Source organism: Salvia hispanica, chromosome 3 (genome assembly GCF_023119035.1).
Source record: "Salvia hispanica cultivar TCC Black 2014 chromosome 3, UniMelb_Shisp_WGS_1.0, whole genome shotgun sequence".
NCBI classification, from domain to species: domain Eukaryota; kingdom Viridiplantae; phylum Streptophyta; class Magnoliopsida; order Lamiales; family Lamiaceae; genus Salvia; species Salvia hispanica.
Genome location: NC_062967.1, coordinates 34,539,963 through 34,556,896, shown reverse-complemented (window position 1 = coordinate 34,556,896; position 16,934 = coordinate 34,539,963). Strand labels below are relative to the sequence as shown.

Genomic DNA, 16,934 nt, shown 5'->3' with positions numbered 1-16,934 from the left:
TTGGATATAAAATGTCTTACTAAGTTAGTACTCCCTCTGGTCTCAAGGAAGATGACCCTTGGGCAGCACGAATTTTTATGCAGTTTTATTTTGTGTGTTAAGTGGAGAGTGTGTTAAGTAGAAAGAGTAAAGTAAGAGAGAATAAAATAGAGATAAAAATATTTCCATTTATAGAAATGGGTCATCTTGAATGAGACAAACCAAAATAGAAAATAAGTCTAACAAACCAAAATAGAAAATAAGTCATCTTTAATGTTAATGAGACGGAGGGATTACAATTCATGGTTAAATAGTACAACTATAATAAGTTTTTTTTCCCAAAGAAATCTGGATATAACATAGTAGTATGTAAAACATCATCCCTTTTACCAATCTATTTTTATGTGCCGCACTAAATTAAATATAACATAAGTGTTATCAAGTACAGTACATAACTAGATCATATAAAAAAAACCTACATTTGAAAGTGTAAATAAACAATTCTAGCATCATCTGGAAAAGAACAATAAGTTGATCTGTATATCCCAATATGAGGAGGCCTTTCAATTTATGAGTTTTTTCAGATGGAGGTAACAGAATCCGCATCGCTGCTATCACTATCGCTGCTGCTGCTACTCCTGCTTCCGCTTCCACTGCTGCTACTCTCACTCCCGCTGCTGCTGCTCGAGCTCGAAGTCTGGCCTTCTCTTGCTTGTGCATTTTCAGCATTTGGTCCCTTACCAGCTTCGTTGTCGCTAACATCAATGTCAATATCACCAATCTCCTCATCTGTGTCAGTTTGATGTGGTATGTTGATGTCGAAGTCAAGCTCTTTTACTTCGACAGTCCCTCCATGAGGTGGTGGATTGCCATCATCATCATCATTCATTATATCCAGATCATCTTCTTCCTCTCGGTCGTCAATCTGCAACTCCGGTGACGGGTTTGATGAGTTTGGCTGCGCAGCAGGGATTTCAGCAGTCTTCTCCACTCTAGGCTTTGCATCTGATTCGAAGATAAAAGGAGTTCACAATTGTGTTACGTATCCCAACATAACCAAGAATAACAACTACCTAAATGGTATCAACTCAATCAAATATGAAGCTAAACTCTATTCTTCTGACAATACTAACAAATCGAACAGCCTAAGATACGTATCACTATCAGTAGTTTTGCATTTTTTCACAGATAAAAACAAGGTGTTTCACCATTTTTCGCTGTGATGTGACACCAAACTTTAGCCATAAGTACGTACGGCTTAGCGGAATATCCCATGGTTAAGAGGGATGAGAGCCAAATTCACATGTAGTGCAGATGCAGTTAATGTTTCTGTATTAACATACATACCCGAGGTTTTGTAGTCTCCAATCTCAATTCGTTCAACTTCAACCTGCAAAAGTAAATGGGAAAAGGGAAAAGCTAGTTACTCGTTCCAATGGTAAGATACAAGATACCACCGAATTCAAGAGACTTGCTATAAGATCCAAGATATCACACAAATTCAAGATACTTGATGCTATATATCATGTATAAATCATCTGAATATGGACAAAAAGGCTACGAAAATGAGCAGTTCGACCTAAAAAGGCTATGGAAATGTGCAGTTCGTGTTTAGTAATAGACCCCTGATCCCCAACAAAATATAAAAATAACTACAAAATGAGCTATCATGTGTGCAACAATCAGACAATTTCTTAAGAGAGAAGGCATTTAAAAAATAAAGCATAATTAAGAATTTTGATTCTCTAAAAAGATCAAGAAGAAGGGATCAACACAGTTGAATAGAAAGAACCTACAGGCAGAGCAGGATATGGGTCCTTGTCCAAAGGCTGATGCTTAATCCCTTTCGCAATCGGTGGCGAACTTGGATCTGCCATTCCAACTGATGGAACCCCTGGTCCTGGCCCTGCAGATTCACCCATCATCCGATTATGCCTCAATCGCTTGACAGCACGGTGCAATCGCTCCAACCGAAAAGACTCGCCATCAAAGAAAAGAACAGCATCGTTGTCCTTGCAATCCTCACTAGTGCCCTCAAAGGTTACCTTAGGCTTCCCAGGTTGTATATTCTGGAACTCCACGGCAACCTTATTATCTTTGCTCTTGTGCAGGGTGCCTCGCTGATTCTTATCAATTGATGCTGGCTTGAACTCATCTGACAAAGAAATGAATACGATACAATATTAATACAGGGATGAAAATACATCCATTTACAATAACCAAGATTTGAGTACATTGAACAATGAAGAAAGTAAAAGAAGAACAGTAGTAGGAGTACATACAGCGAAAAGTGCAGAATTTCGAGGGATTGTGATTGCTGAAGGAGGAGCCTAGGGTCAGGTTGTACCATCGATCAGCTTGGGGTGCAGTGCTCGGTTCACTCGAATTGTTCATCCCTGCCATTTTATATTATATTTTGCAACGCTCTGACCAATTATGAGTTATCCAGATGCAACAATTCTGGAGTCGTCGGAATTGAACGACAAAGAACTAACAGGATGAGGGTTATTCTTGTCGTTGCCGATGGAAATCTTCGACTCTTTAGAATATCACCTTCACGGATTCACTGTAATCTAACTTTCTGTTACATGATAAAAGGGGTCGAAGTTACTAATCCAAAAGCATAACATGATTCAGAACTAGAACAATCAATTCAAAGGACAAATTTTCAACAGTGTTAACTAAAATTCAGAAACCTATAAACACAAACATCTTCTGATGCTACCGTACAGCAACAGTAATTTTTTATACAACCATTTCTCAATTAATTCCACTTCGTTATTCATACTGAAACATCTACACACCATCTAAAACAATCAACACATTTTTCTCTACAGCAGTTGGACCGAAAGAAGCAAAAATTCCATAAAAAGGATTAAAAATTACTTTTGCCAAAAAAAAATCTCCTTCTGATGCTACCAGAAACATCTAATCAATTTGGTACTCCAGTAGAAAATCGGTTAAATTTTTCATGGAAAACTTAGCAGGATTCACAACAAGACAGATGATAATACCAATTCACTTTATACATAATACATAGTATGAATTAACCTCAAATCGCATATCGTTTATGTAACACTTTGAGGCAAATCAATTTCTCTTAAATACAGCTAACAATCGCAAAGAGATCGTCAAATGCGAGTATGCATTTTAGAAATTAAACCGAATCTGGTGATGAGGATGAAAGAATCTGCACATACCGAGGGTTAGCAGACTGCGGTGGCGGTGGTGGTGGTGGTGGTGGAGGGTGGCGGCTCCGGTGGACAGGGCGGCGGTTCTAGATGATTAGTGTGGATCACAAAAATATTAAAAATAAACAAATAAACAAAAAATTTAGTTGCGTTCTAATTATAGTGGGCTTTTTATGGAGTATAATTATATGGGCTTTTATGTATATTAATATGGGCTTTTATGCATGAATAGGTTCATATTTTTATATACGATTCTCAATTAATTAGATATTAGGAGATTGTTATTCTCAATTAATTAGATATTAGGAGATTGTTCTGATTGCAAGGTTGCGTTTCATAATTAAATATTATGTTTTATTTATAAGATTAAATCTCACAAACTTAATTTTATATGAATTATCAAATGATAATTGGTCAAACTTAATTTTATATGAATTATCATTTGTCAAACTTAATTTTATATGAATTATCATTTCAAATGATAATTGGTCATGACAACCGAACGCCACTTAAAAATATTATCTTTGTTCTTTTAAATAGGATGGGATGCTAGAGAACAACAATAGTAACTTAGAGATGATTATCGTTAAAACTCACGTTCGAAACCGTAATGTAGGGATAATTGCCGCTAAAATTCACGTCGAAAAAGCGTACTCTCTTGCCTTCACCATATATGTTACATATACATTGCTTTGCTGACTGAGGACTTAACACATCATTCACAATTTCCATTGATTTTATCTTTCAAAGAGACCCTTCACATACACCATACCCTTCTCACTCAGCTGAAGCTCCTTTCTCATCTGCTCCACTTGCTGATCGTCGCCTTGGACGATGATCTCCGACAGGTTCCCGTCGTCGCCCACCAATACTTTTACCTGAATCTGCTCCTTCCTAGATGCTTTCGTCCAGTAATAAACTCCCCTGTTTCAACACCACGCGTTAGCTTCCCTCGTGCGACCATCCAGTTAAGAGTAGAAAACAGGAATATCATTACGGACTTACGCCAATGGACTCAATATGGTTAGCCAGAACCAGTTGTTTCCGATGTCTGGATAAGTTATTGTGAGAACAAGTGCTACACTTGCAAGACTTATACAGGTGCAGAAAGTGAGCAATGCTGCTTGACCTCGGCTTGGCACCATCACCCCTTCGAATCTGAAAGAGATAAAAACATGTGTGCGTGTGTGAGAGAGAGAGCGAGCGATATATCATCATAATCGTGCTACTGATCAACTTATATGTTACAAAGGTCATAAACAATTACATGAGCGTGTAGAGAGGGGAGGGATATGTAATTGCTGTAATCCCGTTCGATGTTAATGTCATGTAACCGAGCTCAGCAAAACTAACTGATACCCAATAATATAGACATACATTTTCAACTATTTCCCCAATTTGGAAGCATTTTTTACTCTATTGTGATCACTGCATTGCAGCCTACTCATATTATAGACATACGTTTTCATCTATTTCCCCAATATGGAACAACACGAGCTATCCAATCTGCCTGAACTACGAAATGAAAGTACTCAACAGCACAAAGCAGTGGTATTGATTGCTTACACTATTGTCTCTCCTCTATCTGACACTACAAAATTGTTGCGAGTAAAGAACGATAGTATTTCTCCTGCAACCTGACTAGGTGCCTTCTTTCCTTCCCCTTCTCCTACGAGTGTCTTCTTAACAACCTAATTCAGACATTTAAATGTAAAGGTTCAATTTCAATGAAAAAAGAGAGCAACGAAACAACACTAGTATGTATCCTCATACTTACCCGATGCTAGTTTAAAAGCAGCAGTAACTGGAGCTAGAAGTACAGTACCTTGGATTTTACTGAACGTTTGATGAGGGACCAAAGACCGGGAACGGAGATGACAAAGAGACCCAGAGAAGTATAATAACTAGCCAGTGAGTAGCCAGTACTTTCTGCAAGCAGAAAGAGAGACTGTGTATGCTGAGGTAGATGCTCCACAAAATCTGAAGACGACAACAAAGCATCGCCCACAGAGGTAGATAGTTGAACTGCAAGGCTCCTCTGCTTTTTTGGCACTCGGACACTTCCAGGCCATGAGTGAATGTGCTGTTGGTCTTGGGTTGAAATTGTGCAACGATGAGAGAGAGGAGATATTAGTAGCTTTGTTGCCATTTTTCTGATGACTTCAAGAACAATAAAAACTAATCAGTTTTTGAGAACTTGTATGTTTAATCTACCTCTCATTTACATTCCACAAGTTCTCAAGTTTAATTTACTACAATGACCATCATGTATCAAAGCCATAACACACTTTTGACTTCAAACTGAACGAAAACCAGTTTATTTGAATCACTGAAGTTGATAGAAATAAAAAATCTCAATCATCTTAACAGAACCAAATGATCAAGGAGCAAAAAAAGTATGGGGAATTAGCTATTAGTTAAACACACTTCTATGATCATGTTACTCATCAAAAATTAAGAAACAGAGATGTTAGCTTGTTCATACAAGGTTGCCAAAAGCACAAAGAAAGATTTAATCAACCTTAGCAATTGTATATTTAGAGCATTATCATGAAAAAACTAAGAAACGTAATCCAATATGGCAATTCACATCCATATAAATGATTGAAAGGACAACTAAAACACATAAAAATGAAATCAAAGCTTGAATGAAAAGAGTAAACAAGAAGACTAAAGTCACTTCTAATTGGGCTTCAGTTGGTGCATAGGTAGTAAAAATTTGTTTCCTTCATTTCATATACATCAGATAAGAGGACCTGTGCTTAGCAGCTAACAACTCTATAGACATCACAGCTAAAAGCACGAAGAACCTGAGTAAAGACATGAATTTTCTTTTGGATAAGAGTATCTAATAATGTGTAGAAATTGTAAATGTACTCTCTTTAAAGGGCCGTTTATAGAAACACAGTGGGATAAACAAGAAATACCACAAATTAACTGAATTATCAAAAAAGATGCAGCATAAGCACATAGAAGCTCCATGACTACATTTAGGGAAGATGCCCACATCAAAAGCTACAAATCCAATCAATAAAGAGAATTATAAAAAATCTTAATGTGCTGACTACGTGATGAATACACATCCTGCAAGAGTGATTATGGTTCGAAGCTAGAAATATTTGGATTAGGGTTTTGGTTTTGGTTCAATCCAAAGATTCATTATCAAAGAAGATTTGCAAACTTCCATATTGTTGTTTCCAGAGCTAAATTATTGTAAGGATTTCAATTTCATCAGCATAATCCGAGGCCATCCTATTTTCACAGATATTCACACAAACACAAACACACACATACACACAATGCATATTTCCTGAGGTAATTGGCGCCTAATTCAGCTCACAAAACACTAGCACTACTGCAGCGGCTCCACGATAACGAAAATGAAATAGAAGAGGAGAGATGAAAGAACTCACGGCTGTAGAATTGATGGAGGGAAGGGAAGCGGAGGCAGGTGGAGATGATGAGCCCCTCGCCGAAGAAGAAGGCAGCGGTGGATAAGGGGAAAGGAGCTGCTGAAGATGAGATTAGTGGCGGTTGAATGGGTTTCAACAGAATAAAAATCGCGTTTCGCCGTACCGATTTCATTCCGTTAATTAAATTGAAATCGTTCCTGAACCTAAACGCCTACAACATCGAACAAAATTAAATTGTGATATTTTAAAAATCAAAATTTAAAAATATACTACTACATGGTTAGTAATTTTTTTTTAAAAAAAGTGTTCAATACATTGAGATTGTTTGCAAATTTCACCAACGATAATTTTTGGGGTTGGTTTTGATTTTATTCTTTGAAAAAAAAAGCACATATAAATTTGAAAAACTCAGAATTGAGTCAATGCACTTTGAGATGAGATAAACAATCACAACAAACGGAGTTTTTAATTTTTATATTTCTCGATCACAAAAAATAACAACTTATCTATATATAGAATTATAATCAAATTATATCGAGTCGAATATAAGATATTTTTATTTATATACTAGTTGAAATAAATTATTTAATTAGCTTACTTATGCTAGTGAAGTATATTTGTGTGGATAATGAATTCAATTAGAAGTTTATAGTTGTGAAGTCTTATTTTTTGAAATGATCTAGTATTACTGAATATTATATAAATGTTTATTAAATATTTAGTTGAATATTGTTTTCCTTCTCCAACAGTTGAAATACCAACCAAATTTTGGATTGAAAGCACAGTAATCTCTCAAATTTGCTGCTCAACGAAGAAAATGGCTGCCCAAATGTTATGCACCAGCTACTCATCATTGTCGATCCATGGCGATAACAAATCTCCTCTGCCATCACCGCACAAGCTTGAAGAAAATGTTGTTCGGTGTCCTTCACGGCGCGCCGCCGGGAAATTATCGGTGCAGTGCTCGGGAAATCAGCCCCAGATTTTGAGGACTTGCAAGCACTGCAAAATCCAGTTCGATCCTCTGCAAAACCATCCCCGCGCTTGTCGTTTTCATTCCGCTCATTTCGGAGGTATGCTCTCTCTCAATTGAATTGGATGCGTCTACTAGTATTTGATTTCACTTTGATTGCTCGATTGATTCATCTGATTTTCAGCTGCTTTATGCTTCTACATGAGTCTACTGGTTCGTTTTTTGTTTTTATTTTTCTGATTTAGGAATTGTCTGTTTTTCCTGATAATTTTGCTTGAATTTAAGTATGTAAAGCTGCACGATTATTGCTCTTTGCAGAGGATTGCTTTTGATTTCACTTTGACTGCTCAATTCATATGATTCCGGCTGCTTTATGCTTTTATATTAGTCAATTGTATGTTTTCCTGTTGATTTGGATTGAATTGAAGTCATGTAAGGTCGCAATGTTCTTTACAGAGGATATAAATTCGAATTCATTTTTCAAGGAAAAGTAGAGTATTTCAATTTATGTTTCAAATTTGACTGTTTGAGTGTGCCTAAGGAAGAAGAGCACTGAAGGGGGTGAATGTCTTTTTGCCACAATCAGAACAAGATCGTGTAAATCTCAACAAAAGCTAAGCTATATTTATCTTAAGATTAATGCATTCTCATTGCTAAATGATTAGCACCATAGCAATAAAAAATTTTAGCTTCTGAAAATCTGAATCTCAGTTGTGTCCCCTTATCCTCACTTGCTTATGCCGCTGATCCTATCACTCAAAGTGAACGTTTCATTATATTCTTGGAGGTGTTGATGGCAGTGTGTTTCCTACTGTTATAGTTTATGAAGCACTGTTAATACCTGACATAGGAGCAATCAATTTTTTTTCCTTAGGAGAAACCAAGAGAAAGTTTGAGAGTGTATACACGGGTGGCACCATGCATACGCCTGATTCGGGAAAGGTTTACCAATATTGGCACTGCTGTGGTTCTGAAGATCCCTTTGATCCCGGATGCACTGCGGCACCTCACTCTTCGTATGATGACTGAATATGCAACGGTCTGGATGCTAAATCTTGAGATATACTGTGATTACTCTTGTCCTGTATCTGCATTTACTTTGATATGTTCTTGTTACCTATACTCTCGAAAAGTAAAGCATTTTCTTATATCAATAGAAACAAGAACCATAGCCTTTTCATGTGGTCTCTTTTGCTACTGTTTGTGATCACTCTGCAGAAAGCTCTTAGCCAATTTTGTTTAGTAGTCAAGCTCTCAATAGGAAGTTGAGACCATACATTTGACATGAAAAAATGGGCTTTGTCGAATGGCAAGATACCTTATCATTCACATATTTATAGTTTCTCATCATTCGAATGGATACAAGCTCTAGCCTGAGAGCACAGTGTGCTCAGCAACCGGCAACACCATGCTTTTATGTGTGGCTTCCGTTTTTCTCTTGTTTCTTAAGTTCTTTTTATTTTCTATTTTCTGGCGAGTTGATTAGTCATTGTTCACTAAAAAGTGGGATTTTTAGCTAGCAAATACTATCGATCACTGTAGTTTCTTGGTAATTACTGAACATGTGTTCATATCAACGAGCACGAACAACTGAGTTGCAGGAGCAAAAAATTTGGGGAGTTTACCGAGCAACATGGTGCTTGGTAACTTAACGAGCACTGATGTGCTTGGTGATTGTCATATATACCGAATGTCTTGTGAAATAATCGAACTCTAGGAGCATGTTTTAGCTTTAGGCGATTTATCAGTCTTAGAAATAATTGCTTGGGAAATATCCTATTCCATCAACCAACAAGCAGAAGAAAGAAATAAGATAGGATCAATATCGAAGATGTGGTAATTTATTAGGAAGCAAGATCTTAGCCGATGGGCTAATAAACTGGTCTACAGTCTGACCACCATTTATTAGACTAGATTCGAGAGAGAGTGTGTGTGTTCAGTCGAAGAAGCGGGGGCAGTTGCAGGGGCTCATCCGGCACATGGTGGGGAGAGAGCACATCATCCTCTGCATCTCCACCTGCTGCGGCATCTCCATCATCATCTCCTTCACAGCCCCGCACCTGCACTCTGAGCTCACCCGCCTCAGCTCCGAGCAACACTTCTCCAAATGCTCCTCCTCCCCACCGCGGCGGCGGTCGTACGCGTCAGCATAGGGCCCACGCCTCATCTTGCTCTCCGCCCACCTCATGCAGCTCGACATTGGCATATGCTGCTCCACCTCGCTCTCGCACTCGTCCCCCCTGTATCTGAAGGCCGAGGCGGTGGCGACGGTGGCGATGAGGAGGATCAGAACTGCTAGCTTGGCCATTGTTGGGTTGTGGATATATATGTGTAAGGAGATATATATTTGTTGTGTGTGGTGGTGGTGGAGGAAGTGGGAGTGGAGGGGAAGGTATTTATAGAGGATTTGAGGATTTTGCATGACCGGAACGTGGTGGCGATGAGGTGTTGGGGCGGCGGAGGGGAGCTTCCACGTACAGGTATTTTATGCACATGCTGCCGTTAGCCACCGCCAATTGAAAGCTACAGCTTCTTTAAAATTTGGCGCACATGGAATTTTTGAAATAATTATATGACAAAAATTAGTTTGGTTGTTATTTCAACATTGTGATGGAGTACTTGTTTTTTTAATGTGAACTTTATGGTTTGATCATTTTTTTAAAAAACTGAATCAGAACGTTTCTTTAATTATTTTATTTTAATTAAATCAGGTGCCCCGCTGTATAACTGTTTTAAAATACGGAGTACAATATTTTTTTACTTGAATCAGTTAACATTTAGTTGATTAGGCTTCTTCAAAATCTGATTCTTAGTTAAGGATAAGATGGTAGGTAAATGGTAGATTAGCTTGGATAGACTTGTCTACACCCTATCTAGCGGCGTATCTTGGATTTTTGATTTGGGGTGCATGTCTTGGCATCACTTCGCCAGACTAGACCCTCAAGTAATGGAGAGATAAACTCGGGTAGTGGTTGAGATAAGCCCTTAAAACTTAAGTAGCGGTTGGGATGAATTTCCGAGTAGTGATCGAGATAGGCCTCTAAGTTTGCATCTTTTGCTATTATTCATATACTTGTCAAAATATTCAAAAATGAGATAAGAAGCAACAGAGAAGAAGCCAGACATATGATAGTAATATACATGTAATATATGTATGATTGAGAGATTAATTGAGCCAAGAGAAACAAGAAATCTATATTTTGAGGTAATTCATGAAACAGGGAATGAATGCAAATAACAAAAAAAGAACTGCTCTATGGCTCTGCAGATCCCTTTGATCCCGGATCCACTTCGGCACTTCACTCTTTGTACGACGACAGAATATGCAACGGTAAGGAAGCTAAATCTTGAGATATTCTGTGATTATCCTAATCCTGTACCTGCAATTGCATTGAGATGTCCATGTGGTTTCTTTTCTACTGTTTGTGACCACTCTGAATAGGAAGTTAAGACAATACATTTGACATGAAAAAAAGGCTTTGTCGAATGGCAAGACACCCCATCATTCATATATGTATAGTTTCTCATCATTCCAACGGATACATGCTCCAGCCTAAAAGCCCCAGCAACACCGTGCATTTATGTATGGCTTTTGTTTCTCTCTTGTTTCTTAAGTTCTTTTTATGTCCTATTTTCTGGTGAGTTTGATTGATTGTTGTTGTTCACTGCAAAACAAATGGGATCTAGCGAGCACCGTTGTTTCTTGGTGATTACCGAGCAATATGGCGCTTGGTAACTTAAACGAGCACACACGTGCTCGGTGATTGTCATATGTACCGAACGTCTTGTGAATTAATCGAACTCTAGGAGCTTTTTTTAGTTTAAGTGATTTAATATAACAAGCAGAAGAAAGAAATAAGATGAGTGATCATACATAGAAGATGTGGTATTTTATTCGGAAGCAAGATGTTAGCCGATGGGCTAATAAACCTGAACCCTATGATACAGTCTGACCACAGTTTATTCGACTAGATTCGAGAGAGAGTGTGTGTTCAGTCGAAGAAGCGGGGGCAGTTGCAGGGGCTCATCCGGCACATGGTGGGGAGAGAGCACATCATCCTCTGCATCTCCACCTGCTGCGGCATCTCCATCATCATCTCCTTCACTGCCCTGCACCGGCACTCTGAGCTCACCCGCCTCAGCTCCGAGCAGCACTGCTCCAAATGCTCCTCCTCCTCCCCGCCGCGGTGGCGGTAGGGCCCGCTCCTCATCTTGCTCTCCGCCCACTTCATGCAGCTCATCATCGGCATCTGCTGCTCCACCTCGCTTTCGCACTCGTCGCCCCTGTAGCTGTAGGCCGAGGCGGTGGCGACGGCAATGAGGAGGATCAGAACTGCTAGCTTGGCCATTGATATATATATTTGTTGTGTGGTGGTGGAGGAAATGGGAGTGGAGGGGAAGGTATTTATAGAGGGTGTGAGGGATTTGCATGGCCGGAACGTGGTGGCGATGAGGTGTTGAGGCGGCGGAGGGGAGCTTCCACGTACAGGTAGTTCATGCATATGATGCTGATAGCCACCGTCGATTGAAAGCTACAGTTTCTTCATAATTTGGCGCATGTGGAATTTTGTAATAATTGTATGAGTACTAAAATATATCGAAAGTGTTCTGTATTTTGATGGTTCATGTGCCCGCTCGATTGGACGTCATTTTTACCCTTTATCTTTTTTTAATACTACAAAACGTTTCTTTAATTATTTTGTATTAAGTTATATTAAATCAGGCCTCTCGCTACTTAGCTATATAAATTACAATAATTTTTCTTAAATTAGAAACACGTTTTCTTTCATTTTTAAATTTCAGAAATATTGATTTTGATTATGTATTTTTAAATATTGATTTTAATTATGTATTCTTAAGAATTGTATTTTATTTATTAAAAAAATACTTTTAATTAAACTGTACTCCATTGTCAATAAGACTATGTTAACACAGCATGGCCTTCTTGGGCCGATAAAATAATATAGGCCTACGATAAATTATCTGGAAATCAAACAAGTGTACTGCGTAGCATCCAAGCGAAAGATTACTAACAGTAACAAATAATAATTCCTATAGAAGAAGTCGATCATACAGTAGATTTGTTAATGGAATACTACAATTGTTCAAGTCTAAAAAAAGGTAAGAAGCTACAATGACAAGTAAGAAGGATATTTATAGAAACAAAGAATTAGTATTAGTGTGAACTTAACGTTTCTCCCTCAATTAGCCAAAAAATGTCACTTTGCATCAGGTTAAAATTAATTCGTTTAATATATAAAGTTTCTCTTTCTTCTCCATCTACTAAAACTCCTAAAAGCTCCATTTCTTCTCCCCCGACACCACCTCGATCCGCCGAGGTCTGGCACTGACCAAGCCCCCTGCTGGAGCGATGACTTGGCCTATGCTGGCTGGCTCCGTCGCTGCTTCCACCTTATGATTTGCATATACATTCTGGATATGGATTTTGGTAAAAGGATTCCTCCAGCCGCAGTCGCACTCTGCCCTTGATTCCAGGAGGGCCGCTTCCTCTCCTCCGAGGTCCACCGAACCTGCAAATGCCAAAAAAAGACCTTTCAATCACCAACCCTCAAGGAAAGTGGGCGTGATGCGCGATCAAACACCTTTGTCTATGCAATTGCATCACAGGGAGAGACAGAGACGACTCTTCAAGCTGCCCAGCCTCCATTAGATCAAACAATTGAACTAGGCTTTTCCTGCACATTACCTTTGTTAAATGAAGCTAAATTCCAGACTTTATGCAATTGCAAAACTTTTTTCACTCATTGATACAACTGCCCGAACCATGAAGTAGTAATTAACAAACTGAGGATTAGCAGCCGCCAATACCTGTCCGGAGTGATTGTTTTGCGATGTCCTAAGAATCGGCGATGACCTTCAACAGCTCTTGCCATGTTACCCGAGTGGGAAGGGACGAAAATGTCACTTTCTATGGAGATTATGTAATCTAGGGCTGCAGTTTGTGATGCATGATTGGAAAAATCTTTCAGTTCTTTTGGGGTTGCGAGCATTTCCTGTACAAGTGGAAAAACTTAGCTAGCAGCCAGAAATAGCTTAATTTGCTTTGTTCTAGTTTTGAGTGACGAATCAATCCAAAGTACGAAAACTAACTTTGGAAACAATGTTAGGAAATAGGGAAGTGAGCTCCGAAAGGTGCGAGTCACCACCATATATTTCTCCAGCAGCAATATATATTAAGGTAGATGGTGGATAGCCAAGAGCTTTAAGAAATATCCCGACCTCCTTCGGAGTTAAAGGGCAGAGACCAGCATCTCTCTGTTCTGTGGGGTTAATGTTCTTCACTTTCCAGTGACTTGTTTTCTCTCTAGTGAAGGCAATTTAGCAAATGAAATCGTCATGTAAGCAGAGGAAGAAAGAACATATACTGAAATAGATACAGATAATTCCTACATTTATATGCCTGTAAGTATGCATGATGAATTCAAAAGGTTTTCACCTCATTGTTCGGAGCTCCTCTGATTCTGCAACAGTAAGACCATAAGTACATCCAGTAAAAGACAGCATATCTTTCTCATATCTCAAATGAAGGGCAATGTATCTTTGAGCACGTGATCGCAGCCGCTCCACGAGCTTCTGTTGTGTCACCGTCATTTATGCTCAGACCCTAATATAAAGTAAAGTCCCATACAAGACCTCTTAAATGCAACAGCAGAAACACGAAATCTCATAAGTGACATACATGTTTTTCAGCTTTTTGTCTAATATATTTATTGGTATGTAGCAGGGAAAAATTAATTTTGACAGTTTTGATCTGATTACTTTCAGTAGAAGCGAGTTGATATTTCCACTTAAAGGATGAATAACCTTGTAATGATAATTGCATCCTCTATGTCCATATACAAAAGGAGTACGAATTGAGAAAACCAAGATTATGATTTTTACCTTTCCTAGACTTTCAATAGATGGAGAAAAACGAAGAGCGTGATACAAAGCACGGCATCTCAATCTCTGAATGTCAAGGGGCAGATCATTGTTTGCAAGTCTAGAATCTGATTTTGCAACATGAATTATCTGTAAATAAGAAGCAATAGGTCAATCAATGTTTTCTGGCTATAAGTTCTACAGAGCATACGTTGGAGCTAATTCAGCATGCAAATTCTTTTTCATTTTTTCTTAACACTGTTGTTTTATTGTTTGAGCTTTTGACTTCTGTTCCTGGTCTGTGTTTAAAGTCTACAACTCAATATAATTGCTTCATAGTTTCACTGTTTGGAGTTCCATATTTTCCCAGCTTGTGCCTTATTGCAGAACCATTCGAATACAAATCAACAAATATTGGCCACACCATCATATAATCAAGCATTTCAGTTTTTCTATTAAACAAAGTAACTTGCCTGATATTCCTTCCATAATGTAGTCATTTCTTCATAGTAGCCCAACCCACCCCATGAGGTGAAGTGTTTCCTAGCACGAGGTAGAGATTCTAATTCTTTAGGAAGCCTTTTCACAATCCTCACATCCTTTTCCAAGGATTTGATGAAATGGGTTTCGTCGAATATATTGGAGAATGTACTGTACATCAACAACATGAATTAAGCCAAATGTCTACTATGCCCATGAGTATAGCTCTCATAAGTAGAGATATCAGGAAAAGAACCATTTGTGACATGATGTAAATTAATTTACCTGCTATCCTGCCAGAATGAACTCTTGTCAAGTTGAGGAATCACTAGTGTAGCATTCATAATGCGTGCCACAGCCACCATATCAGCTATCTACAAGCATGACATTATTGACAAACGAATCTCTAAAAAGTCAGATTATCTATAACAGCAACATAGAAGTCGCTCAGAAGTCAGAATTCAAAATTTAAAAATGAACAATTTGACCTACTGCTAGCAGCAACCAGCACAGAAAGTGAAAGCATGTATGCCTACCAAACAAACGAGAGAATAAATAAAATCCTCACCCCAGTGCGCATTTGATTTAGTCCTCCATTACTTTTTACAGTTATATAGTGATCTGAGACTGGAGTAGCTGCACATGCAAAATAGGGAACAAATTTTGTAAGAAACAAGAAGGGGGAGCAAAACCAAGGGACGTAGATGAAGGGAAACAGAAGCAACCTCACGTCTAAGTAAAGCAGTAGCCAGTATGAATAATGATCATTAGCCCACACAGATAATTACCTCCATATCTACTTGTTCGCTTGACACACTGCCGCAAACCAAGACCAGAAGGAGTTTTCCAAAGTTGATCATCTAATAACTGCAGAATATGACCAAATATGTGGATCATCATGTGGGTAAATAAGACCTCATCATGTAATATCTGAACTTTCAATGAGTTCAAATTTCAGTAATGGGCTTATGTATGCCATGTTGTAGAATCAGATCAAAAAGCAGCTAATAGCATCGCATTTTAGATCACTTACTCGTCCACCTTCTACCACATTAACTACACATGGATTTCTACCAAACTGTTAACTCATCGTCATTAAACAAAAAACATAGTAGACTAAACCACTTCAAACATGCCCATTGCCCACAACAACACTTTTTTATTAGTAATACTATTGAGTTTAGAATACGATGTAGTTTGCGTAGCCTGTCCCATACACTATTACCATGCCGAAACCAAAGATCACCTGAAATGTTTACTATAGTAATTCTTACTTCTGTAGCAGCTAAATGACAATATATACTTTCCATTTGAATGGATTATCTAGCTATCACATTTGAATATTTTGCTCATGATCTCTACTTCTAGTAAAGCTTTCAAATCCACCTTCATCCTTCATACAGAAGCTGCCTAAATCTTCTTAATGGAAACAAACATTTGCTTTCACATAAACCCTCAAAATCCAAAATCCAATTTACTAAGGCTTCAGCTACAAAACTCATGACCTAGAGACTACATCAAACACCTCACTTACAACAACATTTGCTAAATCCGCATAATCGGGAACAAATCCATGGCAAAAACCAATTAAAAATCTACTGAAATAAACCTCAATAGCATCGAAAAGCATCCCAAACCTTGTTGATTTTGGGCTTCTCAACTCTCAGAAGCGGCACCTTGTTTTCCTCTTGCAACACGTAGCTGCTGTAGAGCAGGAAAGTGAAGATTGAGAGTGAAAAAATGAGGATCACGTAGAAAGTGATTGAGAAAAAGGAGGATTTTCTGTGTCTGGATAAGGGAAGGCGATGACGCCCTCGCCGATTAACCATTCTTTGCACTCATCGGTAGATCTCTGCTTCAATTGCTACTGAAACTGATTCGATCATTACTCGGTTTCCAGATTTCGGTGTTTTTGTCTTTAAATGTCGATAGTGGTTCATGTGAACCCAAAACAGAGAAACATTTTTCATTTTTCACATAATTTTGTTTTTAAAAAATATCAATTTTATCTACGTA

The 16,934-nt window shown here is 38.3% G+C and overlaps 6 protein-coding genes across 11 annotated transcripts; 1 reads left to right on the top strand and 5 right to left on the bottom strand.

The window, feature by feature from the left end:
- Positions 1–347: 347 nt before the first annotated feature.
- LOC125211061 (ELL-associated factor 1-like) lies at positions 348–3,291 on the bottom strand. Of its 2 annotated transcripts, XM_048110742.1 has the most exons (6): positions 3,180–3,291; positions 2,475–2,560; positions 2,262–2,375; positions 1,776–2,134; positions 1,327–1,369; positions 348–984 (listed from the first exon to the last, which is right to left on the bottom strand). In XM_048110742.1, the coding sequence occupies exons 3-6, from the start codon at positions 2,371–2,373 to the stop codon at positions 560–562; spliced, it is 939 nt and encodes a 312-aa protein (XP_047966699.1). In that variant the 5' UTR covers positions 2,374–2,375; positions 2,475–2,560; positions 3,180–3,291; the 3' UTR covers positions 348–559. The 2 variants fall into 2 exon arrangements, with proteins under 2 accessions (XP_047966699.1, XP_047966698.1); XM_048110741.1 differs by having other exon boundaries at positions 2,262–2,560.
- Positions 3,292–3,804: 513 nt separating this feature from the next.
- On the bottom strand, positions 3,805–6,770 carry LOC125211151 (protein COFACTOR ASSEMBLY OF COMPLEX C SUBUNIT B CCB1, chloroplastic). 2 transcript variants are annotated; one of them, XM_048110855.1, is made up of 5 exons: positions 6,584–6,770; positions 4,996–5,330; positions 4,737–4,861; positions 4,176–4,328; positions 3,805–4,094 (listed from the first exon to the last, which is right to left on the bottom strand). In XM_048110855.1, exons 1-5 carry the CDS (start codon positions 6,753–6,755, stop codon positions 3,908–3,910), a joined length of 972 nt encoding a protein of 323 aa, XP_047966812.1. In that variant the 5' UTR covers positions 6,756–6,770; the 3' UTR covers positions 3,805–3,907. The 2 variants fall into 2 exon arrangements, with proteins under 2 accessions (XP_047966812.1, XP_047966814.1); XM_048110857.1 differs by having other exon boundaries at positions 4,996–5,323; positions 6,584–6,679.
- A 533-nt stretch (positions 6,771–7,303) lies between these two features.
- On the top strand, positions 7,304–8,753 carry LOC125213196. Its single transcript, XM_048113593.1, has 2 exons — positions 7,304–7,656; positions 8,431–8,753. The coding sequence occupies exons 1-2, from the start codon at positions 7,401–7,403 to the stop codon at positions 8,583–8,585; spliced, it is 411 nt and encodes a 136-aa protein (XP_047969550.1). The 5' UTR covers positions 7,304–7,400; the 3' UTR covers positions 8,586–8,753.
- Positions 8,754–9,492: 739 nt separating this feature from the next.
- On the bottom strand, positions 9,493–9,864 carry LOC125209946 (2S sulfur-rich seed storage protein 1-like). Its single transcript, XM_048109520.1, has one exon. It carries the CDS (start codon positions 9,862–9,864, stop codon positions 9,493–9,495), a length of 372 nt encoding a protein of 123 aa, XP_047965477.1.
- Positions 9,865–11,427: 1,563 nt separating this feature from the next.
- LOC125213197 (2S seed storage protein-like) lies at positions 11,428–11,945 on the bottom strand. The gene has a single exon (XM_048113594.1). It carries the CDS (start codon positions 11,903–11,905, stop codon positions 11,549–11,551), a length of 357 nt encoding a protein of 118 aa, XP_047969551.1. The 5' UTR covers positions 11,906–11,945; the 3' UTR covers positions 11,428–11,548.
- Positions 11,946–12,586: 641 nt separating this feature from the next.
- Positions 12,587–16,767, bottom strand: LOC125210059 (O-fucosyltransferase 38-like). Of its 4 annotated transcripts, none has more exons than XM_048109630.1 (11): positions 16,556–16,767; positions 15,707–15,785; positions 15,487–15,554; positions 15,204–15,292; positions 14,912–15,089; positions 14,460–14,588; positions 14,014–14,150; positions 13,668–13,881; positions 13,386–13,570; positions 13,160–13,252; positions 12,587–13,087 (listed from the first exon to the last, which is right to left on the bottom strand). In XM_048109630.1, exons 1-11 carry the CDS (start codon positions 16,745–16,747, stop codon positions 12,970–12,972), a joined length of 1,482 nt encoding a protein of 493 aa, XP_047965587.1. In that variant the 5' UTR covers positions 16,748–16,767; the 3' UTR covers positions 12,587–12,969. The 4 variants fall into 4 exon arrangements, with proteins under 4 accessions (XP_047965587.1, XP_047965589.1, XP_047965590.1 ...); XM_048109632.1 differs by having other exon boundaries at positions 13,797–13,881; XM_048109633.1 differs by having other exon boundaries at positions 16,528–16,563.
- Positions 16,768–16,934: the final 167 nt, after the last annotated feature.

What these genes read in the sequence shown, in the direction of transcription:
- LOC125211061 (XM_048110741.1), bottom strand. Translation starts at nt 2,382, where the DNA reads ATGGCAGGGATGAACAATTCGAGTGAACCGAGCACTGCACCCCAAGCT. An exon ending in GAAATTCTGCACTTTTCGCT is followed by an intron (nt 2,135 to 2,261) that starts GTATGTACTCCT and finishes TTTCTTTGTCAG; the next exon opens with ATGAGTTCAAGCCAGCATCA. An exon ending in ACCCATATCCTGCTCTGCCT is followed by an intron (nt 1,370 to 1,775) that starts GTAGGTTCTTTC and finishes TTACTTTTGCAG; the next exon opens with GTTGAAGTTGAACGAATTGA.
- LOC125211151 (XM_048110855.1), bottom strand. Translation starts at nt 6,755, where the DNA reads ATGAAATCGGTACGGCGAAACGCGATTTTTATTCTGTTGAAACCCATT. An exon ending in CCTCCATCAATTCTACAGCC is followed by an intron (nt 5,331 to 6,583) that starts GTGAGTTCTTTC and finishes TTGTTCTTGAAG; the next exon opens with TCATCAGAAAAATGGCAACA. An exon ending in ACCATATTGAGTCCATTGGC is followed by an intron (nt 4,095 to 4,175) that starts GTAAGTCCGTAA and finishes GTGTTGAAACAG; the next exon opens with GGGAGTTTATTACTGGACGA.
- LOC125213196 (XM_048113593.1), top strand. Translation starts at nt 7,401, where the DNA reads ATGGCTGCCCAAATGTTATGCACCAGCTACTCATCATTGTCGATCCAT. An exon ending in TCATTCCGCTCATTTCGGAG is followed by an intron (nt 7,657 to 8,430) that starts GTATGCTCTCTC and finishes TTTTTTCCTTAG; the next exon opens with GAGAAACCAAGAGAAAGTTT.
- LOC125209946 (XM_048109520.1), bottom strand. Translation starts at nt 9,864, where the DNA reads ATGGCCAAGCTAGCAGTTCTGATCCTCCTCATCGCCACCGTCGCCACC.
- LOC125213197 (XM_048113594.1), bottom strand. Translation starts at nt 11,905, where the DNA reads ATGGCCAAGCTAGCAGTTCTGATCCTCCTCATTGCCGTCGCCACCGCC.
- LOC125210059 (XM_048109630.1), bottom strand. Translation starts at nt 16,747, where the DNA reads ATGGTTAATCGGCGAGGGCGTCATCGCCTTCCCTTATCCAGACACAGA. An exon ending in TAAATCAAATGCGCACTGGG is followed by an intron (nt 15,293 to 15,486) that starts GTGAGGATTTTA and finishes TCATGCTTGTAG; the next exon opens with ATAGCTGATATGGTGGCTGT. An exon ending in CTATTGAAAGTCTAGGAAAG is followed by an intron (nt 14,151 to 14,459) that starts GTAAAAATCATA and finishes GTGACACAACAG; the next exon opens with AAGCTCGTGGAGCGGCTGCG.